The sequence below is a fragment of the Schistocerca nitens genome, chromosome 2, assembly GCF_023898315.1.
Source record: "Schistocerca nitens isolate TAMUIC-IGC-003100 chromosome 2, iqSchNite1.1, whole genome shotgun sequence".
Lineage (NCBI taxonomy): Eukaryota > Metazoa > Arthropoda > Insecta > Orthoptera > Acrididae > Schistocerca > Schistocerca nitens.
In genome coordinates this window covers 738,112,887-738,132,161 of record NC_064615.1, presented here as the reverse complement: position 1 = coordinate 738,132,161, position 19,275 = coordinate 738,112,887, and the positions used below count along the sequence as shown (strand labels likewise).

Sequence of the window (19,275 nt, the reverse complement as noted above, 5' to 3'; positions counted from 1 at the left end):
AAGGTCGTACAAGGGAAGGCTGCTACGCTGGGATCACAAATTTATTTAAAACGTTGTACAGCTTTAACAGGCCATTAAAACAACATAATGTGCGAGTAGTAAGGTGCCCACCTCTAGCTAGTCTGAGAAAAACGCAAGAGAAGTTTTACATGTCTATTATGTGTCTTATGTATCTTTGCATAATGCTGGACATACGGATTCATGGTGGTCATGCGGTTTTTTCATCACTGGTCATACATGGTTTGCATCCAAACAATCGGAAGAAAGAGAAATTTTTAAAAATTCCAGCGATGTGTGTTTTCCCTTAGAAACTCTGAACATTCCCTGTAAAAGTGGGGAAACTGCATTCATTCGATGTAGTGGATGCCATTTCAATTTATGTTTTCCATGTCTGTATGACAAATACCATCCTGCAACATGTGATGTCGAGAGCACATCTAACAAGTAATGGTACATTACTCTCATGATCTGACACATCGTGATGTACTATATTATTGAATAACGTCATTCGCATCATTATTTATTGAGGCTTGACTTGGGCTTTCCAAGCCTGTCCCTTTTCCTTGAAAATTTAATTAAAAGTAGAGTCAATAATTAAATAACATCTGAAATTCACTACAACTTCATGATAATGCACGTGTTTTTTTCATTATATTACCTCTCAAATGTCACATAAATTAAATAATGTGACCACTGATGAAAAAAATATAGATTAAAAAATAAGTGTTGACAGGATCTGAGCTGCCGTCTCACCTACAACCCTCTTGCTTAGTGCAAACGCTAACCACGTGACCACATTGACTTCTTACAGCCAGCACCGTGACACAGATACATCAGCTTCATAACAGACATGTAAAACTTCTCTTGCGATTTTCTCAGAATTGCCAGAGTAGTGCACCTTACTACGAAGGTTGTCCATAAATTAAGGTCTCCAAAGCTTTTTCACACAGTAAATAACATTTTATTGCAAAACCGATTACAGATTCTGAAAGCTTGGACTTTTAGCTATTTTTCAACGTAGTCCCCGTCACGATCGACGCATTTTTGGACACACTCTGGAAGCTTTGTCATACTGCATCGAGCCACTCTCCTGTCGACGTGTGCAGGAAGGAATGGACAGCTAGCTTCAGTTCTTCGTAGCTTCAGAATTTCACTCTCCCCAAGGGTTGTTTCAAACTGGGGGACAAATAGTAGTTACTGGGAACCAAATAAGGGCGGTACGGAGGATGGTCAGTGATTTCCCACTCAAATTTGGTGATGAGATCTGTTGCGGTGCGGGCGATATGAGGGTGGGCTCGGCGTAGCTTTGTTAGTGCCTCGCAGTACCCAGCCACGTTGATTGTTGTACCTCTTTCCAGGTAGTCTACCACGAGAACACCTTACCTATTCAAGAATACCGAAACCGTCACCTTCCTCGCTAATGGCGTTTGCTTGAACTTCTTGACATTTGGAGAACTGGAATGCTGCCATTGTTTTGATTGTCCCTTAGTCTCTGGTATAAAGTACTGCAAGGGATTTCGAAAATTCGTCACCCTCTTCCCAGTAACGGCGCAGGAAATTTCGGGCACTTTCAATGCGCTTCTTTTTTCAGTGAACATCCATGACACCCACCTGGTACACACATTATGATACTTCAAAACGTCCATCAAAATCTTGTACACTGTAGTCTTAGATAAGTCTCCTATCAGTTCAACAATCTTTCACACAGTCACACGCCGATCCACAAGCAAAACTTCTTCGACTTTTATCACTGTCTCGTCTGAAACAGATGAACGCCCGCGGCCGCCACGTCGTGCACGTTTGTAAGGCCGTCTGCGATCTCCCTATACCACTTACTCACCTTTTTTATGACCATACACTTTTCTCCATACACGTTGGTCAACTGACGATGGATTTCAATAGGGGTTGACGCCATAAACCACGGAAATCTAATCACAGAATGCAATTCACACTTGGCGGGAGGGTCGATTTTTCCTAGCTCGTTAATGTCTGCTACGCCAAGAATGAGCGTCGCAGAGAGGGGGGACTGGCAAGAATAGTGGTGTGGGGAACAAGGAACATGGCGCCGTTGTCAGATTTAAGCTAGCTCACTCAGTCCCGACGGGAGTTCGCTGGAGATCTTACTTTTCGGACAACCCTCGTACTTGCATGTTATATTGTTTTAATGGCCTACTAAAGGCATAAAAAGTTTGGAGTAAAAACGTGATCCCAGCGTCATGGTCTCTGCTTAAGAGGACGAAGACTGTGGGTTAATGTATCAGCGAATGATTCTAGTCAGCAACATTACATTTGTGTCTGTTAAGCGTTCAGGTGCAGTTCTGCTTGCACATAGTGATACTGCTTGTCCAGGTGTGTGATACCCTGTATTGTGCTTGGCGTCATTGTGGTGAACCTGTACCTAATACTCGCTTGATGGTTTGATCGAGCGGTGGTCTCTAGTTCCTGGTGCTGCACTGTTGTCAACTGAGCTCAGTAATCGTGTTCTCTGGAGGTCAACTGCTAGTAACAAATATGCACAGAAGTGAGCGCCTAAAATAGATTCAGAGACATCAACATCTGCAAATAACCACTTGAGGTTATGGAGAAATCGACATCGAAAGGGAACACTGTGTAAGTGAGTGTTGATCGCAGAGTTGCATAGTGCTTTCAACCATGCTTGAACATCCTGTTTGTCGTCCAGCGCATGGCTGACAGACAACGTGGTGATGTTGGAGCCAGTGTCTTCGTCGTATCTGTGTGGCTGACACATAGTCTTTTTTACATGGTTCAGTGTGCATGTGGAGGTGCTGCTGCCGACAGTGTGTAGGCCCTACACTGTTACTGTGGACATACTGGCTATTTGAGTAACTGCAACGTGAGTTACACTTCACACATGTTGGCCAAAATACACTCCTGGAAATTGAAATAAGAACACCGTGAATTCATTGTCCCAGGAAGGGGAAACCTTATTGACACATTCCTGGGGTCAGATACATCACATGATCACACTGACAGAACCACAGGCACATAGACACAGGCAACAGAGCACGCACAATGTCGGCACTAGTACAGTGTATATCCACCTTTCGCAGCAATGCAGGCTGCTATTCTCCCATGGAGACGATCGTAGAAATGCTGGATGTAGTCCTGTGGAACGGCTTGCCATGCCATTTCCACCTGGCGCCTCAGTTGGACCAGCGTTCGTGCTGGACGTGCAGACCGCGTGAGACGACGCTTCATCCAGTCCCAAACATGCTCAATGGGGCACAGATCCGGAGATCTTGCTGGCCAGGGTAGTTGACGTACACCTTCTAGAGCACGTTGGGTGGCACGGGATACATGCGGACGTGCATTGTCCTGTTGGGACAGCAAGTTCCCTTGCCGGTCTAGGAATGGTAGAACGATGGGTTCGATGACGGTTTGGATGTACCGTGCACTATTCAGTGTCCCCTCGACGATCACCAGTGGTGTACGGCCAGTGTAGGAGATCGCTCCCCACACCATGATGCCGGGTGTTGGCCCTGTGTGCCTCGGTCGTATGCAGTCCTGATTGTGGCGCTCACCTGCACGGCGCCAAACACGCATACGACCATCATTGGCACCAAGGCAGAAGCGACTCTCATCGCTGAAGATGACACGTCTCCATTCGTCCCTCCATTCACGCCTGTCGCGACACCACTGGAGGCGGGCTGCACGATGTTGGGGCGTGAGCGGAAGACGGCCTAACGGTGTGCGGGACCGTAGCCCAGCTTCATGGAGACGGTTGCGAATGGTCCTCGCCGATACCCCAGGAGCAACAGTGTCCCTAATTTGCTGGGAAGTGGCGGTGCGGTCCCCTACGGCACTGCGTAGGATCCTACGGTCTTGGCGTGCATCCGTGCGTCGCTGCGGTCCGGTCCCAGGTCGACTGGCACGTGCACCTTCCGCCGACCACTGGCGACAACATCGATGTACTGTGGAGACCTCACGCCCCACGTGTTGAGCAATTCGGCGGTACGTCCACCCGGCCTCCCGCATGCCCACTATACGCCCTCGCTCAAAGTCCGTCAACTGCACATACGGTTCACGTCCACGCTGTCGCGGCATGCTAGCAGTGTTAAAGACTGCGATGGAGCTCCGTATGCCACGGCAAACTGGCTGACACTGACGGCGGCGGTGCACAAATGCTGCGCAGCTAGCGCCATTCGACGGCCAACACCGCGGTTCCTGGTGTGTCCGCTGTGCCGTGCGTGTGATCATTGCTTGTACAGCCCTCTCGCAGTGTCCGGAGCAAGTATGGTGGGTCTGACACACCGGTGTCAATGTGTTCTTTTTTCCATTTCCAGGAGTGTATTTGAGGTACCAGCATTCCTCACGGAAGGTCTTCCGCAGTTCCTGTGTTCGATTATTTTCTCCTTGTCGTTGCTGCAGCACTTCCCCAGTGGTTCTTAAGCTTCAAATTTCCTTGTAGACGCTCGACAGGCATCATGACGTGACGGCCGCGTTGTCCAGAGTCGCCTCAGGTGAACTCGGCTGGGACTGTCCGCTTATGTCACGGCAATTGCTGCGGGCAATGCTATTGGCGACCTGAAGTGATTTGTTGGGTGACTTATAGTCGTATACTTCCAACGCCGTCCGTACTTGTGCCGGCAGTTGTAATTGCCAAACATGTAGTGACAAACCATTGGACATGGTGGAGCTGTTCACTAATCTTGGATGTCGCCTGAACTCTGATGGGGTCTTGTCACGTCTTTTCTCTTGATATAGTACGTACCCAACCATGAGATCGGTTGAGTTTGTACAGCGACATATTAGCTCTTCTTTTATTTTGTTTCAAGCTCCGTCTGGCGGTGGGTGGACTATAATGTCGGATACCAGTGTTGTGGCTTTTTGGTTCAGATTGCTTATCACCAAGTTGAATTGTCTACGGTAGTTGATCACTATAGTTGAATTCTTTTATCTTGGCGGCTCGCGCATGCCCGCCCAGACGCGGGAGATTGCTGCGTTGCCAGTTGCACACGACGCACGCGCCAAGAGAAACAGCGCCATAGTACAGTATAGTTCGCAAGCTTACGTTTAGGGGGGAGCGCGCAGTTTATGAAGTAAAGCCACCGCGGCCGCATTAACCCTTTCGCTGCTACAGAGACGTGCTCCCCACATTCCGCGCTGTGCGCGATTTTGTCACTGCACCGATCGCCTGTGCTGACACATGGTGTTTCCGACTGCTTTGACACACTTATCATTCGATTCCACAACAACTATTTGGCCCAAAAATTAGATTTTTACACATCTTCTTGACTGACACCTTCCCCCCACTTCCTTTGACTGACTGAAGTGCTTTAAAATAAAGCCAAACGCGCCCGGTGTAAATAAAACGTTTATTACAGTCGCGAAAGACGGAATATTTCTCAATATTACATACGACACCTATGTGGTACTTAAATTAAATGAGATATTGTTATACAGTAAATTTTATATGAAATTTAGGTACCTTGTCCACATTTCATTCTCAACATTGTGGCAACTAAAATCGACCATACGGAAAGTATATGCTATGGACTTTTACCTCTGCAAACTCTTCAAAATTTCGTGCAATGGTTTACTACATTTAATGCTGCACAATAACTGGGTTGAACATCGAAACAAAATTAAGTCATTTATGGGGGGAAGGTATCAGTCAAGAAGATGTGTAAAAATCTAATTTTTGGGCCAAATAGTTTTTGTGAAATCGAATGATAAGTGTGTCAAAGAAGCGGAAACACCATGTGTCTGCACAGGCGAGCAGTGCAGTGATGACAAAATCGCGGACAGCGCGGAATGCGGGAAGCACGTGACTGCAGCAGCGAAAGGGTTAATGAAGAGACAAAGCACTAGAAATTTCAAAAAACTGCATTCAAACGAATAAAATTCGTGAAGTAAGACACTTCGATATTGTTTTAAAATAAAAAAATTATTTAGCATCGCACCAGGATTAAACTCGTTACCTATCGCCTTCTAATCCAACGCCTTATCCATTACGCTAACGCAGCTCGTCCTGCAATACTTCTCCATAAGGAGTCTAACATGTCACGCAAAATTCCGACAAACACTGTTGGTATGCCTATGAATTACTCGCACTTCGTCGAAGTACAATAGGAAATAAACAATTACCGCTGTTCTTTATTGCGAAAAAGCGGTTCGTGAAATTGATACAAACACCTTTCCTTGCTATCGCCTGAATTAAGAGTCTTATTGCTTGTTTGGTTTAATTAATTAATAGAAAATGAAGCAATTGGCATAAAGAATGGTTTTTCCAAACTTTCAAAAAACAAAGTCTGCTATCAAGACATTGCTTTTGTTCTATTACTTTATTTATGACTGAACGTTTCTAAAACTGAAGACACTCGTCCGTGCTCTGTACTACAGTTGAGATCTGGCAACGTCGTTCTCTGTTCATTGGCTGACTGTATGTTTTGACGTCAGATGCGCAGAACGAACCTAAACTCGGCCGCCAAGATATATGACGCGCACTTTAGTTGCTACCGAACTATGTTCTCCCCTAACGCAAACAACGGTTGTTGCTGGGTGGCATTAAATTCTGTCAGTAAGCAGTAACTGCAAGCGCGGCGTCGACGAACTGCTGCAAGTGGTGGACCTGTATCTCGTTGCTTCGAACTATGGTCACGGCTCCGCTATACAATTCGTTGTTACACACGGTTGCAAGCCGAGAGTATTTATCTGAGCCGATAGAGTCTTAGTGTTTGGTTTAACATCTTCTGTCTCGGCAGAAATTTCATTGTGCTGTGATATGTTGGCGTTGCAGAATTTACGAGGTGTGGCTAGAAAAAAAACCGGACTAGTACTGGTGAAAAAAACGAATGCAATAAGGCTGAAAGTCGCGTGGCCTGTCACGTGACTCTCGCTCCGCCTACTGCTCGAGTTTCATCTGCCTCCTGCACTCAGTCTGCCCGTGGCGTCTGTTTTAAGTAGTTGACGTTTTGTCTGTGCGTCGGAAAATGTTGAGTGTACAGAAGAACAGCGTGTTAACATCAAATTTTGTTTCAAACTAGGAAAATCTGCAAGTGAAACGTTTGTAATGTTACAACAAGTGTACGGCGATGATTGTTTATCGCGAACACAAGTGTTTGAGTGGTTTAAACGATTTAAAGATGGCCGCGAAGACACCAGTGATGACACTCGCACTGGCAGACCATTGTCAGCAAAAACTGATGCAAACATTGAAAAAATCGGTAAACTTGTTCGACAAGATCGCCGTTTAACAATCAGAGCAGTGTCTGAGTTAACAGGAGTTGACAAGGAAAGTGTTAGGCAGATTCTTCATGAAAGTTTCAACATGAACAACGTGTGTTCAAAAATGGTTCCAAAGTGTCTCACAATTGAACAGAAGGAACGCTGAAGAATGATTTGTTCTGACATCCTGGAAAACATTGAAAGTGATCCCACCTTCTTACAAAATGTTATTACTTGCGATGAATCGTGGTTTTTTACTTACGATCCCGAAACTAAACGCCAATCGATGCATTGAAAAACTCCTGGTTCTCCACGACAAAAAAAAGCACGAATGTCAAAATCGAAATTCAAGGCAATGATGATTGTTTTTTTTTTGACATCAAAGGGATTGTGCACATTGATTGGGTACCAGAGGGACAAACAGTGAATCAGCATTACTACATTAGCGTCCTGGCTACCCTACGTGAGCGAGTACGGAGAAAACGGAACGATTTGTGGAGAAAAAAGTCATGGATCCTTCACCAAGACAATGCCCCAGCTCACAGTGCGTTGTCAGTGAAGACGTTTTTGGCAAAACACAACATTCCCATCTTAGATCATCCACCCTACTCACCTGATTTGGCCCCCTGTGACTTTTTTCTTTTGCCTAAAGTCAGTTTTGAAAGGAACTAGATTTGAGACTGTTGAAGCAGTAAAAGAAAAAGCGACGGAAGTAATGTATGGACTTACCGAAAATGATCTGCAGCATTGCTATGAACAGTGGAAAATTCGTACGGAGCGGTGTAGAGACCGAGGAGGAGAGTACATTGAAGGAGATAACATGAAATTGTAAATAATTGTAAATAAATGTTTTTTCCACCATCAGTCCGGTTTTTTTCTAGCCGCACCTCGTACACCGCTTTTGTTGCACTACGTGAGCTTCATGCTCGTATTTGATGGAACAATAAGCTCCAAAATGCTAATGTAATCACGCAGTTTGCTAATTTGTCTACGATGAAATGGCATAATATGCCGTTGTCGTTCATTTGCTCCTTGCGTATTTCCGCCGTTTATCGAAAATGCCGTTGGTGGGAAGGTACTAAAGTTCATAGACGGGGACACAAAATATGTGGCCGCTTAATTTTTCCACTTAATAATTGTACATAGCTTTAGAACTTAAAGAATTAGGCTTTTATTCTTCATGAATGACAACAAGAACATTCGATAAAAGGAACTGAAAGTTAACGCACTGAACTTAAATTATTATGGCAAAGATAACAAAACTAAACATGCCAGAGAGTTCACATCTATGTCTCGAGCCGGCCGGTGTGGCCGAGCGGTTCTAGGCGCTTCAGTCTGGAACCGCGCGACCGCTACGGTCGCAGGTTCGAATCCTGCCTCGGGCACGGATATGTGATGATCTTAGGTTAGTTAGGTTTAGGTAGTTCTAAGTTCTAGGGGACTGATGACCTCAGATGTTAAGTCCCATAGTGCTCAGAGCCATTTGAACTAATTGAACTCTATGTCTCGATATTCTCTCGGCACCAAGTTCAAAAACGTATCACTGCCACAACCAGTAGGAATGTATTGTAATCACCTGAAAATATTGTATACATCATATGCTTTTGTGTGCCTGCTCAGTAGTTAACTGAGTTAAAGAGTATGCAAACAACTTCAAGATCTAAATATAAATTGATAGAAAAAATCTGAGCAACATTACAATCATGTTTGATAGTTTGATGTTCTATATAGCAATACGTAGGCCAAATACTTTAAGACATTAGATCAAGTTGACTTGCCATATAGTACAGGTGAAGGTTGTGTATATAATGTAATCAAATAGGACCAAATAAAAATCAATCAATCGACTGGCGAATTTTCGGTTTACAATCTATTGCTAGAATCATTCAGTATGGCTACCACTACGCTTTGCTGACCTCAACATATCATGGTAAAATCTTTACAGTTAATTAAATGAAATACTTAATCCCATGATGCCATCAGTGACACCTGTGACTACACAGACTTGTGCCGTCGGGTTGAGAGTTGTAGGGCCTCACTAAACCACGCGGGTGTGCACTGCACAATAGTGGTAGCTAGTCAGGCAGCTGGCTGTGGGTGAGGTGAACACAAGGTTCAAAAAATGGTTAAAATGGCTCTGAGTACTATGGGACTTAACATCTGAGGTCATCAGTCCCGTAGAACTTAGAGTTATTTAAACCTAACTAACCTAAGGACATCACACACATCCATGCCCGAGGCAGGATTCGAACCTGCGACCGTAGCAGTCGCGAGGTTCCAGACTGAAGCGTCTAGAACCGCTCGGCCACACCGGCCGGCTGAACACAAGGGGTTTTTAGATTATGCAACTCTACGTCCAGTAAGTTAACGACAGCTGCATGAAGCCCGGAATTAACAATTTAAGATCCTAAGAAATGCCTCCTGTAGACGAGACTATTAAAATCCTTGTGGTTAACTACCGAAACGTTCGCAACAAAGTGACAGAGTTTGATGTGCTCCTAAAAAGCGCAGTAGGTCACATAACACTAGACACAGAAAGCTGGTTAAAACCTGAAGTTGTCGACAGTAATAAGATCTTTGGGGAAAATGTAAGCGTATACCGAAAGGATAGTGAAATGAGTGATGGAGGTGGTTTATTTGTCGCGGTACACAAGAAACTCAAATTCACCGGAATAGAAATTGAAGCTGCAAGTGAGATTGTTTGGGGAAGACTCATTACCAAGGACTGACACAAAATTGAAAGTCTGACGTCAGGAGAGAAGCATGTAGAGGAACTAAAGGCTCAAGTTTAGAAGAATAGTTGACCATGCATGGATAGATATGTGTCCAGTAGAACAGTCCATGACGGGAGAGGTCCTCCACGGTGTACACTTACAGTAAAGGAACTTCTAAAGAACTTGAGACTGTTAGATAACAGGTATACAACAAAGCATAGGGCTATGGATAAAGGGATGCTGAATGAAACGCATTCGGAAGTCAAGAGAGCAATGCTTGAAGCATTCGATGACTGCCTTAGCAGAATACCGTCGAAACACCTTTCACGAAACCCAAAGAAATTCTCGTCATTTGTAAAGGATGTTAGTTGCGCAAAACTAAGTCCAGTCACTAACCTGGCGAGACAGGAACTGAAACTGAGAGTAGCAGGCAAAACCCTGGAATGCTTAACTCTGTTTTCAAACGTTCGTTACGAAGAAAAACGCAGGAGTAATCCTCCAATTTAAGACTCGTTCCATCGAAAATATGAACGAAATAAAAATTAGTGTCAGTGACGCTGAGAAACAGCTAAAATCGTTAAAACCGAGCAAAACCCCAGTGCCCAATGGTATACCTGTCAGATCTATACCAAATTTGCAGGTGAATTAGTCCCTCTGTTAACTATGATCTGACGTATATCCCTTGGACAAAAAACCGTGTCTAGTAATTGGAAGAAAGTACAGGTCACACCTGTCTACGAGAAGGGCAGCAGAAGTGATCCACAAAACTACCGTCCAATATCGATGACATACATTTACTGTAGAGTCTTGGAACATATACTGAGCTCGAACATAATGAGATATCTCGAACAGAACGACCTTCTTCATACCAACCAGCATGGATTTCGAAAACATAGGTCATGTCAAACCCACCTCGCAGTTATCTCACATGGCATCCTGAAAGACAAATATCAAGGCAGCCAGCTATTCTCCATTTCCGAAAAGCATTTTACTCAGTATCACACCTATGGTTATTATCAAAAGTATAATCGTATGGAGTATCAGGAAAAATTTGTGACTGAAGTGAGGATTTTTTAGTAGTGAGGACGCAGATGAAAAGTCACTGACAAGTGTAGAAGTACCCTCGGGTTTACTGCAGCGAAGTGTGTTGGGTCCCTTGCTGTTAATGTTGTATATTAATGATTTTGCGGACAATATTAATAAAAACATCAGACTTTTCGCAGATGATGCAGTTATCTACAATGAAGTACAGTGCAAACAAAGCTGCACAAATATTCTATCAGACCTTGAAAGGATTTCAAAGTGGTGCAGATATAGGCAACTTCCTTCATACACTCAGACATGTACCGTTGTGTACTTCACATAACGAAAAAAACCAAGTGTCCTGTGAACATAATGTCAGTGAGTCACAGTTGGAATTGGTAAACCCATGCTAATACCTGGGTGAAATATGTAGTAGGGACATGAAATGAAACGATCACATAGGTTCCCAGTCGTGGGTACAGCAGGTAGCAAACTTAGGTTTATTGGTAGAATACTAGGTAAACTTAATCAGTCTACAAAGGAGATTGTTTACGAGTCACTCGTTTGATCCACCTAGAATATTGCTCAATATGTGGGGTCTGTACCAAATAGGACCAACAGGGTACTCTGTAAGTGTACATGGAAGGACAGTACGAATGGTCACAGGTTTGACGCGAGACAATGTCACAGAGATGATGAAAGAACGGAGCTGGCACTCTCTTGAAGACAGGCAGAAACTATCCCGAGAAAGTCTATCAACAAAGTTTCAAGAACCGGGTTTCAATGAATAGCGTACTCTAGGAATATACGACAACCCCCTAATATCGCGCCCATAGGGATCGCGAAGACAAGATTAGTTACAGTACACACAGAGGCATTTAAACAATCATTCTTCCCACAGTCCTTTGGTGAATGGAACGCAGAAAAGCCCTATTAACTGATATAATGGGACTTACCCTCTGCCATGCACTTCACAGCAGTTCGCAGGATATATATGTAGATTATGCATGTGTTAGCGTGAAACATTCTGGGCATTTGCATTTAAGCCACTACAAAGCAAGCTTTCAGTTCTTCACTATTGTTGGCTCTGAGCACTATGGGACTTAACTGCTGTGGTCATCAGTCCCTAGAACTTAGAACTACTTAAACCTAACTAACCTAAGGACATCACACACATCCATGCCAGCGGCAGGATTCGAACCTGCGACCGTAGCGGTCGCGCGGTTCCAGACTGTAGCGCCTAGAACCGCTCGGCCACTCCGGCCGGCCACTATTGTTGGCTTGCGTTGTCTGAATTAACCAGCTGCAACGATAAAGGGAAAACGTGAAAGTGCTGGGAGCAAAAGGAGGGGTGGGGGGGGGGATAGAGGGAGGGACTTGTGTAACAGTTTATAGTAATCCAAACGTCGAGTCAGAAAGAGTGACGTGTTTATCCAACGCTGACTGTGTTAGTCAGCTGCCTATTAAGTGTGATCCTCGTAAGCAAAGGCCTGGCAGCACATGTTTTGTATAGGGGTACTGTGTAAAAAATTGAATAATACTGATTTTTTTTCTAAGAGCCACGAATATGATGGTAATGCAGCCGTCTACAAATTTTTGTTGCCAAAATGCATACCACTTTTTGCATAGCTGCCAAGGAATTACCCAGCGAGGAGTAGGAAAAGGCAGCTTCACATACTGAATTGGCACTTTTTTTTTGGGGGGGGGGATGGGGGGGTCATCAGTCTTCTTATTGGTTTGATGTGCGGGCCACGAATTTCCCTCCTGCGCCAACCTCTTTATCTCAGAGTAACACTTGCAACCTTCGCCCTCAATTATTTGCTGGATGTATTCCCGTCTCTGTCTCCCTCTACAGTTTTTATCCTCGCATCCTGCCCCGAAAGACATACTATCAATGCAGTATGAGGTTTAAGAAAGTCATAACATGTGATGTACTATAGACCGCCGGCCAAAGTGGCCGTGCGGTTAAAGGCGCTGCAGTCTGGAACCGCAAGACCGCTACGGTCGCAGGTTCGAATCCTGCCTCGGGCATGGATGTTTGTGATGTCCTTAGGTTAGTTAGGTTTAACTGGTTCTAAGTTCTAGGGGACTAATGACCTCAGCAGTTGAGTCCCATAGTGCTCAGAGCCATTTGAACCATTTTGTACTATAGACCAGTAGTAAGTGCACCCACAACCATTTGTTGTGAAATCTCAAAACTATTTTGTCGTTCACATAAAAAATTGCACATGTCCCCTCACCCCCTTACCCTCCTTCACCCTTATCTAGATAAGATCCTGGGTAGGGTACGCTCTTGACATCAGCTACAGTGCTGCCGCAGATCTGTAGAGAAAGATAGCCTAAAATAATTTCTGTTCTGAGCATACGTACTGAACAGCTTGTACTGATGCCGTTGATTTTGAATAAATTCCTACCGCAACACCACTCACCCCAAAAATTATAATACTCGCAATCTTTTCTACGTAGATTTAGGAAATAATATATGTAGGTACAATTAAAATAAAGCAATATTGATAAATATTCCTTAAATGAACTGTCCTGGTGAAAATATTGCAAATAACAAATTAAATGTATCTTTGTAGTAAATAAACTTTCTAAGGAAACTGAAAGTAAAACAAAATCTATGTGTTACTGTTTATGGCTTGGTCTAAGTGTGATGTATGACAAAGAACAGACTGTAATTGCCCCTCATAAATTATTAATTAGATGTAAGAGAAAAAGGTTATAATTTAACAGCTTGTACTGATGCCGTTGATTTTGAATAAATTGGGTAAAATTTACTTGGGGATATAGTAGCAAATCAGCCTTACCGAGGTGCCCCCTGCTCTTACCGCAACGCTACTCACCCCAAAAATTACATTTCCGCAATCTTTTCTACGTAGATTTGAAAAAACTGGAAAAATATTATTTTCCAGAAATTGTGTTTTTATTATAATTTTACTTTGCATGTCATTGCTTTCAGCGAAGCAAACACATCGAAAATGCCGTCGAAGCTATATTTGGCAGCTTTAGCGTTTTCTGTCGGCAAGATATCTAAATTTGATGGTCTGCTTCCACTTTTTTCGACCTTAACGAATTTTTTCATCTTTAATTTGATGAAATTATATTCCCAAGATGAACAGAATACAACTTTCAATGGTCACAATCACTATCAGCCACAACAACTTACTTTCGAATTTTTTTTATTTCCGCATCCGGTCGTGTCATCCGAAACTTAGGAGCAGTGGCAAGAAAATTACATATCCCTTTCACCCTCTTTTTCAGTCGGCATAAATTTGGAAAAATCGGGAGCCTTCAGTCAAATAGGGTATTTACTTCAGCGCTCCTTCACACCCTCGAGATCCTTCAGTTCTGTAGCGAGGTAGCAGCAAGAACTCCAATTACTGAACATGAGAAAACTGCTTAGGGAGCAGGCGTGTGAACTAAGTTATCGGTGGACGTCCGTTCGGTTCTAGTCATCTCCTTATGATGCTACTTGGACGAAAGTGTGTTTACTGTAGCGGGCCGAGCAAGCGGCTTCTTCTCGTAATCAGACGGTAGGAACACAAGGGGTAGAAGAACTCACTTACCTCTCCCGATTAATTCTTAAACCATCTTTAATTTATTTTATTTCGGTCGGTTTATGCGCCCGCTCTGTACGTGTGCCATTGGCAAGAGACTATCCACGGTCCTGCAGCAAACCACACTGCAACCAAGACTCTCCCCCACCAACGTAGATTGATATATAACTGCAGTGTTGATTTAAGGTGCCACAAAACAATACACTGATGGAAATGGGAAGTGTGGGACGATACAATGAACGCTCTGATCTATCTCACTCTCGGCATCGAAAATGAAGATTCTTTGAAGGTAACACTTCGAACACTCTCTGGGCGAGGTTTGGGCAATTGCTTCAACCTTCATCAAGACTGTTGACCACTTTACCAAAATATTTATCTTGAAGATTAGTCATGAAAACTTCATAAATGTCTCCATTTTTGCAAACTTCCATATTAATGAATAGGGAAAACTTTCGCAGCTGTGGTCACGTAACTCTGAAAGCCAGTCTAGGCTCTACCTAGACGGCAAGATTCTTTTGTTTATTCGACCACTTGCTTTCTCCCATCCTGAATTTACCTAACTCGTATTGTACAGTGGGCAAAGTAAATAGTAAAGTAGTACTGGTATCCAGTTCGTAGGTCACAGTAGGAAGTCTAGACTACAATAGGCAAATAATATCTAATAATACCTAATACCATATACGGAATTTCGAACCATTTATTATGATACCAAACCATGGTTCCTATCAGTTTAGATTCGCATGTTATCACACTCGTTGGTATCTCTGTTCACAGTATTTAAACATCTTATATCTCACAATCAGCAAGCGCCTCTGTTGTGTATTTTTTTTTGGTCATCAGTCTACTGACTCGTTTGATGCGGCCCGCCACGAATTCCTTTCCTGTGCTAATCTCTTCATCTCAGAGTAGCACTTGCAACCTACGTCCTCAATTATTTGATTGACGTATTCCAATCTCTGTCTTCCTCTACAGTTTTTGCCCTCTACAGCTCCCTCTACTACCATGTAAGTCATTCCTTCATGTCTTAGCAGATGTCCTATCATCCTGTCCCTTCTCCTTATCAGTGTTTTCCACATATTCCTTTCCTCTCCGATATTGCGTAGAACCTCCTCATTCCTTACCTTATCAGTCCACCTAATTTTCAACATTCGTCTATAGCACCACATCTCAAATGCTCCGATTCTCTTCTGTTCCGTTTTTCCCACAGTCCATGTTTCACTACCATACAATGTTGTAATCCAGACGTACATCCTCAGAAATTTCTTCCTCAAATTAAGGCCGGTATGTGATATTAGTAGACTTCTCTTGGCCAGAAATGCCTTTTTTGCCATAGCGAGTCTGCTTTTGATGTCCTCCTTGCTCCGTCCGTCATTGGTTATTTTACTGCCTAGGTAGCAGAATTCCTTAACTTCATTGACTTCGTGACCATCAATCCTGATGTTAAGTTTCTCGCTGTTCTCATTCTACTACTTCTCATTACCTTCGTCTTTCTCCGATTTACTCTCAAACCTTACTGTGTACTCATTAGACTGTTCATTCCGTTCCGCAGATCATTTAATTCTTCTTCACTTTCACTCAGGATAGCAATGTCATCAGCGAATCGTATCATTGATATCCTTTCACCTTGTATTTTAATTCCACTCCTGAACCTTTCTTTTATTTCCATCATTGCTTCCTCGATGTACAGATTGAAGAGTAGGGGCGAAAGGCTACAGCCTTGTCTTACACCCTTCTTAATACGAGCACTACGTTCTTGATCGTCCACCCTTATTATTCCCTCTTGGTTGTTGTACATACTGTATAAGACCCGTCTCTCCCTATAGCTTACCCCTACTTTTTTCAGAATCTCGAACAGCTTGCACCATTTTATATTGTCGAACGCTTTTTCCAGGTCGACAAATCCTATGAAAGTGTCTTGATTTTTCTTTAGCCTTGCTTCCATTATTAGCCGTAACGTCAGAATTGCCTCTCTCGTCCCTTTACTTTTCCTAAAGCTAAACTGATCGTCACCTAGCGCATTCTCAATTTTCTTTTCCATTCTTGTGTATATTATTCTTGTAAGCAGCTTCGATGCATGAGCTGTTAAGCTGATTGTGCGATAATTCTCGCACTTGTCAGCTCTTGCCGTCTTCGGAATTGTGTGGATGATGCTTTTCAGAAAGTCAGATGGTATATCGCCAAACTCATATATTCTACACACCAACGTGAATAGTCGTTTTGTTGCCACTTCCCCCAATGATTTTGTTGTGTATATAGACAAATAAACAACACAGTACTACCAAACAGGGGACAACCAATCACCTTTCGCTCTAGCGGGCGTCACTTGCAATATTACGAGTAATAGTGACATGAGGTCCTGCAGTTAATGGTATGAGGTTTATCAGCTGACCTGTCTTTACTCGAAAATTATATTAACGCTGCGATACTCATAATTTTTGGGTTTTCACATCCGATCCACTTTACTGCATTTCATAAAAAGTTTCGATTAGCCATTTTCCAGGAACTTTGGGCGCTGCAGTTTTCACAAACAGTGGTAACTAAGTTATATTTTTTACCTTTATTTTCTGTTTTCCTACCTCAAATATCTTGAAATCCAGCCGCAGCTGAGTAACCTTCGGACTGCGCTTGCTAATGGTCAGAACGCATTCAGAAGGCTGCCCGTTCACATAAGCCGCTGGAAATCCTGGATTTACAAAATATGTACAATTTTGGTCGCTTTGCTGGCCACATGTCCTCACAACTGTAATAAAGCAAACCCTACTATTTTACAAACAACCGCTACATACTTAGCCAAAGTTGTCTGAAACAAAACATTATCAGAAATGCATTTAAGTAAATTGATTAAAAATACGAGTATTCATTATATTTAGCAACCTATACATGGAGAGAAGGTATTTTAGACATGCAAAGAGAGGTAAACATTTCCGTGTCGAAAGGAAAACTATTAAATATTTTACTGTTGTTTGAATAATAATTTTATTCGTGTAGATTAACGTTTTGAAACAAAAGTAACAGTAAAGAAAAGACTGTTCAACAAAGACTTGAAAGAAATTATGCAGGAGAAGGACATACATTTTGAATGAAAATGAAATTTCACCCTTGAAAGCAATAGTAAAAACGCGTTATTGTCTAACAGATTACTACAAGCAACTACAAACATGACATACTAATTATCGTACAGGAGCCCCTTACACAATCAGCTCTACATAGACATCAGCTGGATAGTCAAATCAGACAGTTTTATCTGCACTGATAAGTTCTTTCCTAAGTACCTGGATAACTTGTGCCAATTAATTTACTTCCTACAATAGACAAAGAAACGTAATTTGATCATGGTTACATTGTATTTTGATTTTCAACATAATATACGGACGCGTGAGTAGTGGACATGGTGCAAAAGTTGGTGTGAAACTAGAAATGTTCACGCATTAATTTGGAGTCAGAGGAGGGGCACCACCCAAATTACTGATACAGTTATTGAAGACTCGAAAAACTAAAATATTTGGAGTGGTAAATCAAGCTAAGAGAAGCGATTAAAGGACAAACCATTTGCAAGACAACGCACTTCAATTCCATATGATCACTGGACAAGTCACTGATTTTCATGCCCCAAGTGTCACGAGTAAAACCTGGATCTTAAAGCGTTTCCTATCTTTTTGTAAGTCAATGCTTTTAGTGAACGTTCCACTTGTGACATTTACTCGTCTGTGAAGACTGTTTACTGTTAATTATTTCAGTGAACTTACTCATAAATTCTTTGGAATAGCTCAATAAGACGCGTACGAAAAAAATATGAAAAATTACGCTTACAATTATAAGTTGATTGAAGCTTGTAATCAGCAAGAAACCGTGACCAAGACGTTTCTAGAATTTATCTAATTTTGCGTTGATTTGTATGTTCTCTGAGTCAAAAACGCTGTTTAGTGCGGCAGGTCTGCCTTATGGAAGACAGTATGCGTATTTGCATAGAAACAGAGACCAAGAGAAGAGAATTTCAGCAAAAGCAAAATGAATGAAAAAAGAAAAAGGGTGAAAAGAACTTACATAGTGTTCAGAAAGGAGCAACTGCTTCATAGATGTAAAACGTAAAATGGCCGAAGTCACAGATGGTTACTCAAAACTTGTCTTAAGGAAAAATGAAAGAACCGAAATATAGGTAAATCCAATGAAAGCCAATAGGAGAGTAAAGCGTCCAGCACTATGAAAGAAAGCTCAAGTTATCTGTTGATATTCAAAAAGAAACGTTTTAACTTTCCTGGAGACTTGATGTTTGAAATCTCAGCGTATTCCGATATCAAGTACTGTTAGCAGTGAAGTTTCAACTATTGATCACGCCCTTTCATTCCTCACAATGCATTTTAGTTCAGTCATTGTACATAATGCTTCTAACAGACCTGTGTAAGATGATTACAGAGCGGGAAATACACCTCTTAGTTTTTACTCGAACTTAAAGAGTGACGCTACCACTAAAAATATTATCTATGATATAAAGTCCCCTATTTGGCAGCAACGTGGCCCTTGCATCATGGTAAGAGCACCATTTAGTTAATTTGATTTAGGTAATTGACCAATGCTCCGCTGCTGAAAGCAGTATGCTAGCTGACGAAAAGACAACGAAGGAAAATATTTTGTGAGGCAACGCAAGTGGTTTCGCTGATAACGATCAATAAAGCCATGTCAAATACTGACGTGGAACTGTGAAAGAAATTCCTGTAAGCATGTGTTTGGAGTACCGTTCCTCATTATATAGAGTACAAGCGAAGCGTGGTCTTAGGGGAAAATCGCTGATG

At 42.6% G+C, this 19,275-nt stretch overlaps 1 protein-coding gene across 1 annotated transcript in view; it reads right to left on the bottom strand.

Moving 5' to 3' along the window:
• LOC126234599 (uncharacterized) overlaps nt 1-19,275 on the bottom strand; it is a 231,141-nt gene that overhangs the window by 80,836 nt on the left and 131,030 nt on the right. The window contains exon 5 of the mRNA XM_049943318.1: nt 17,062-17,225. Within this exon, the coding sequence (XP_049799275.1) occupies nt 17,062-17,225 (164 nt within the window). The remainder of the gene's footprint in view (nt 1-17,061; nt 17,226-19,275) is intronic.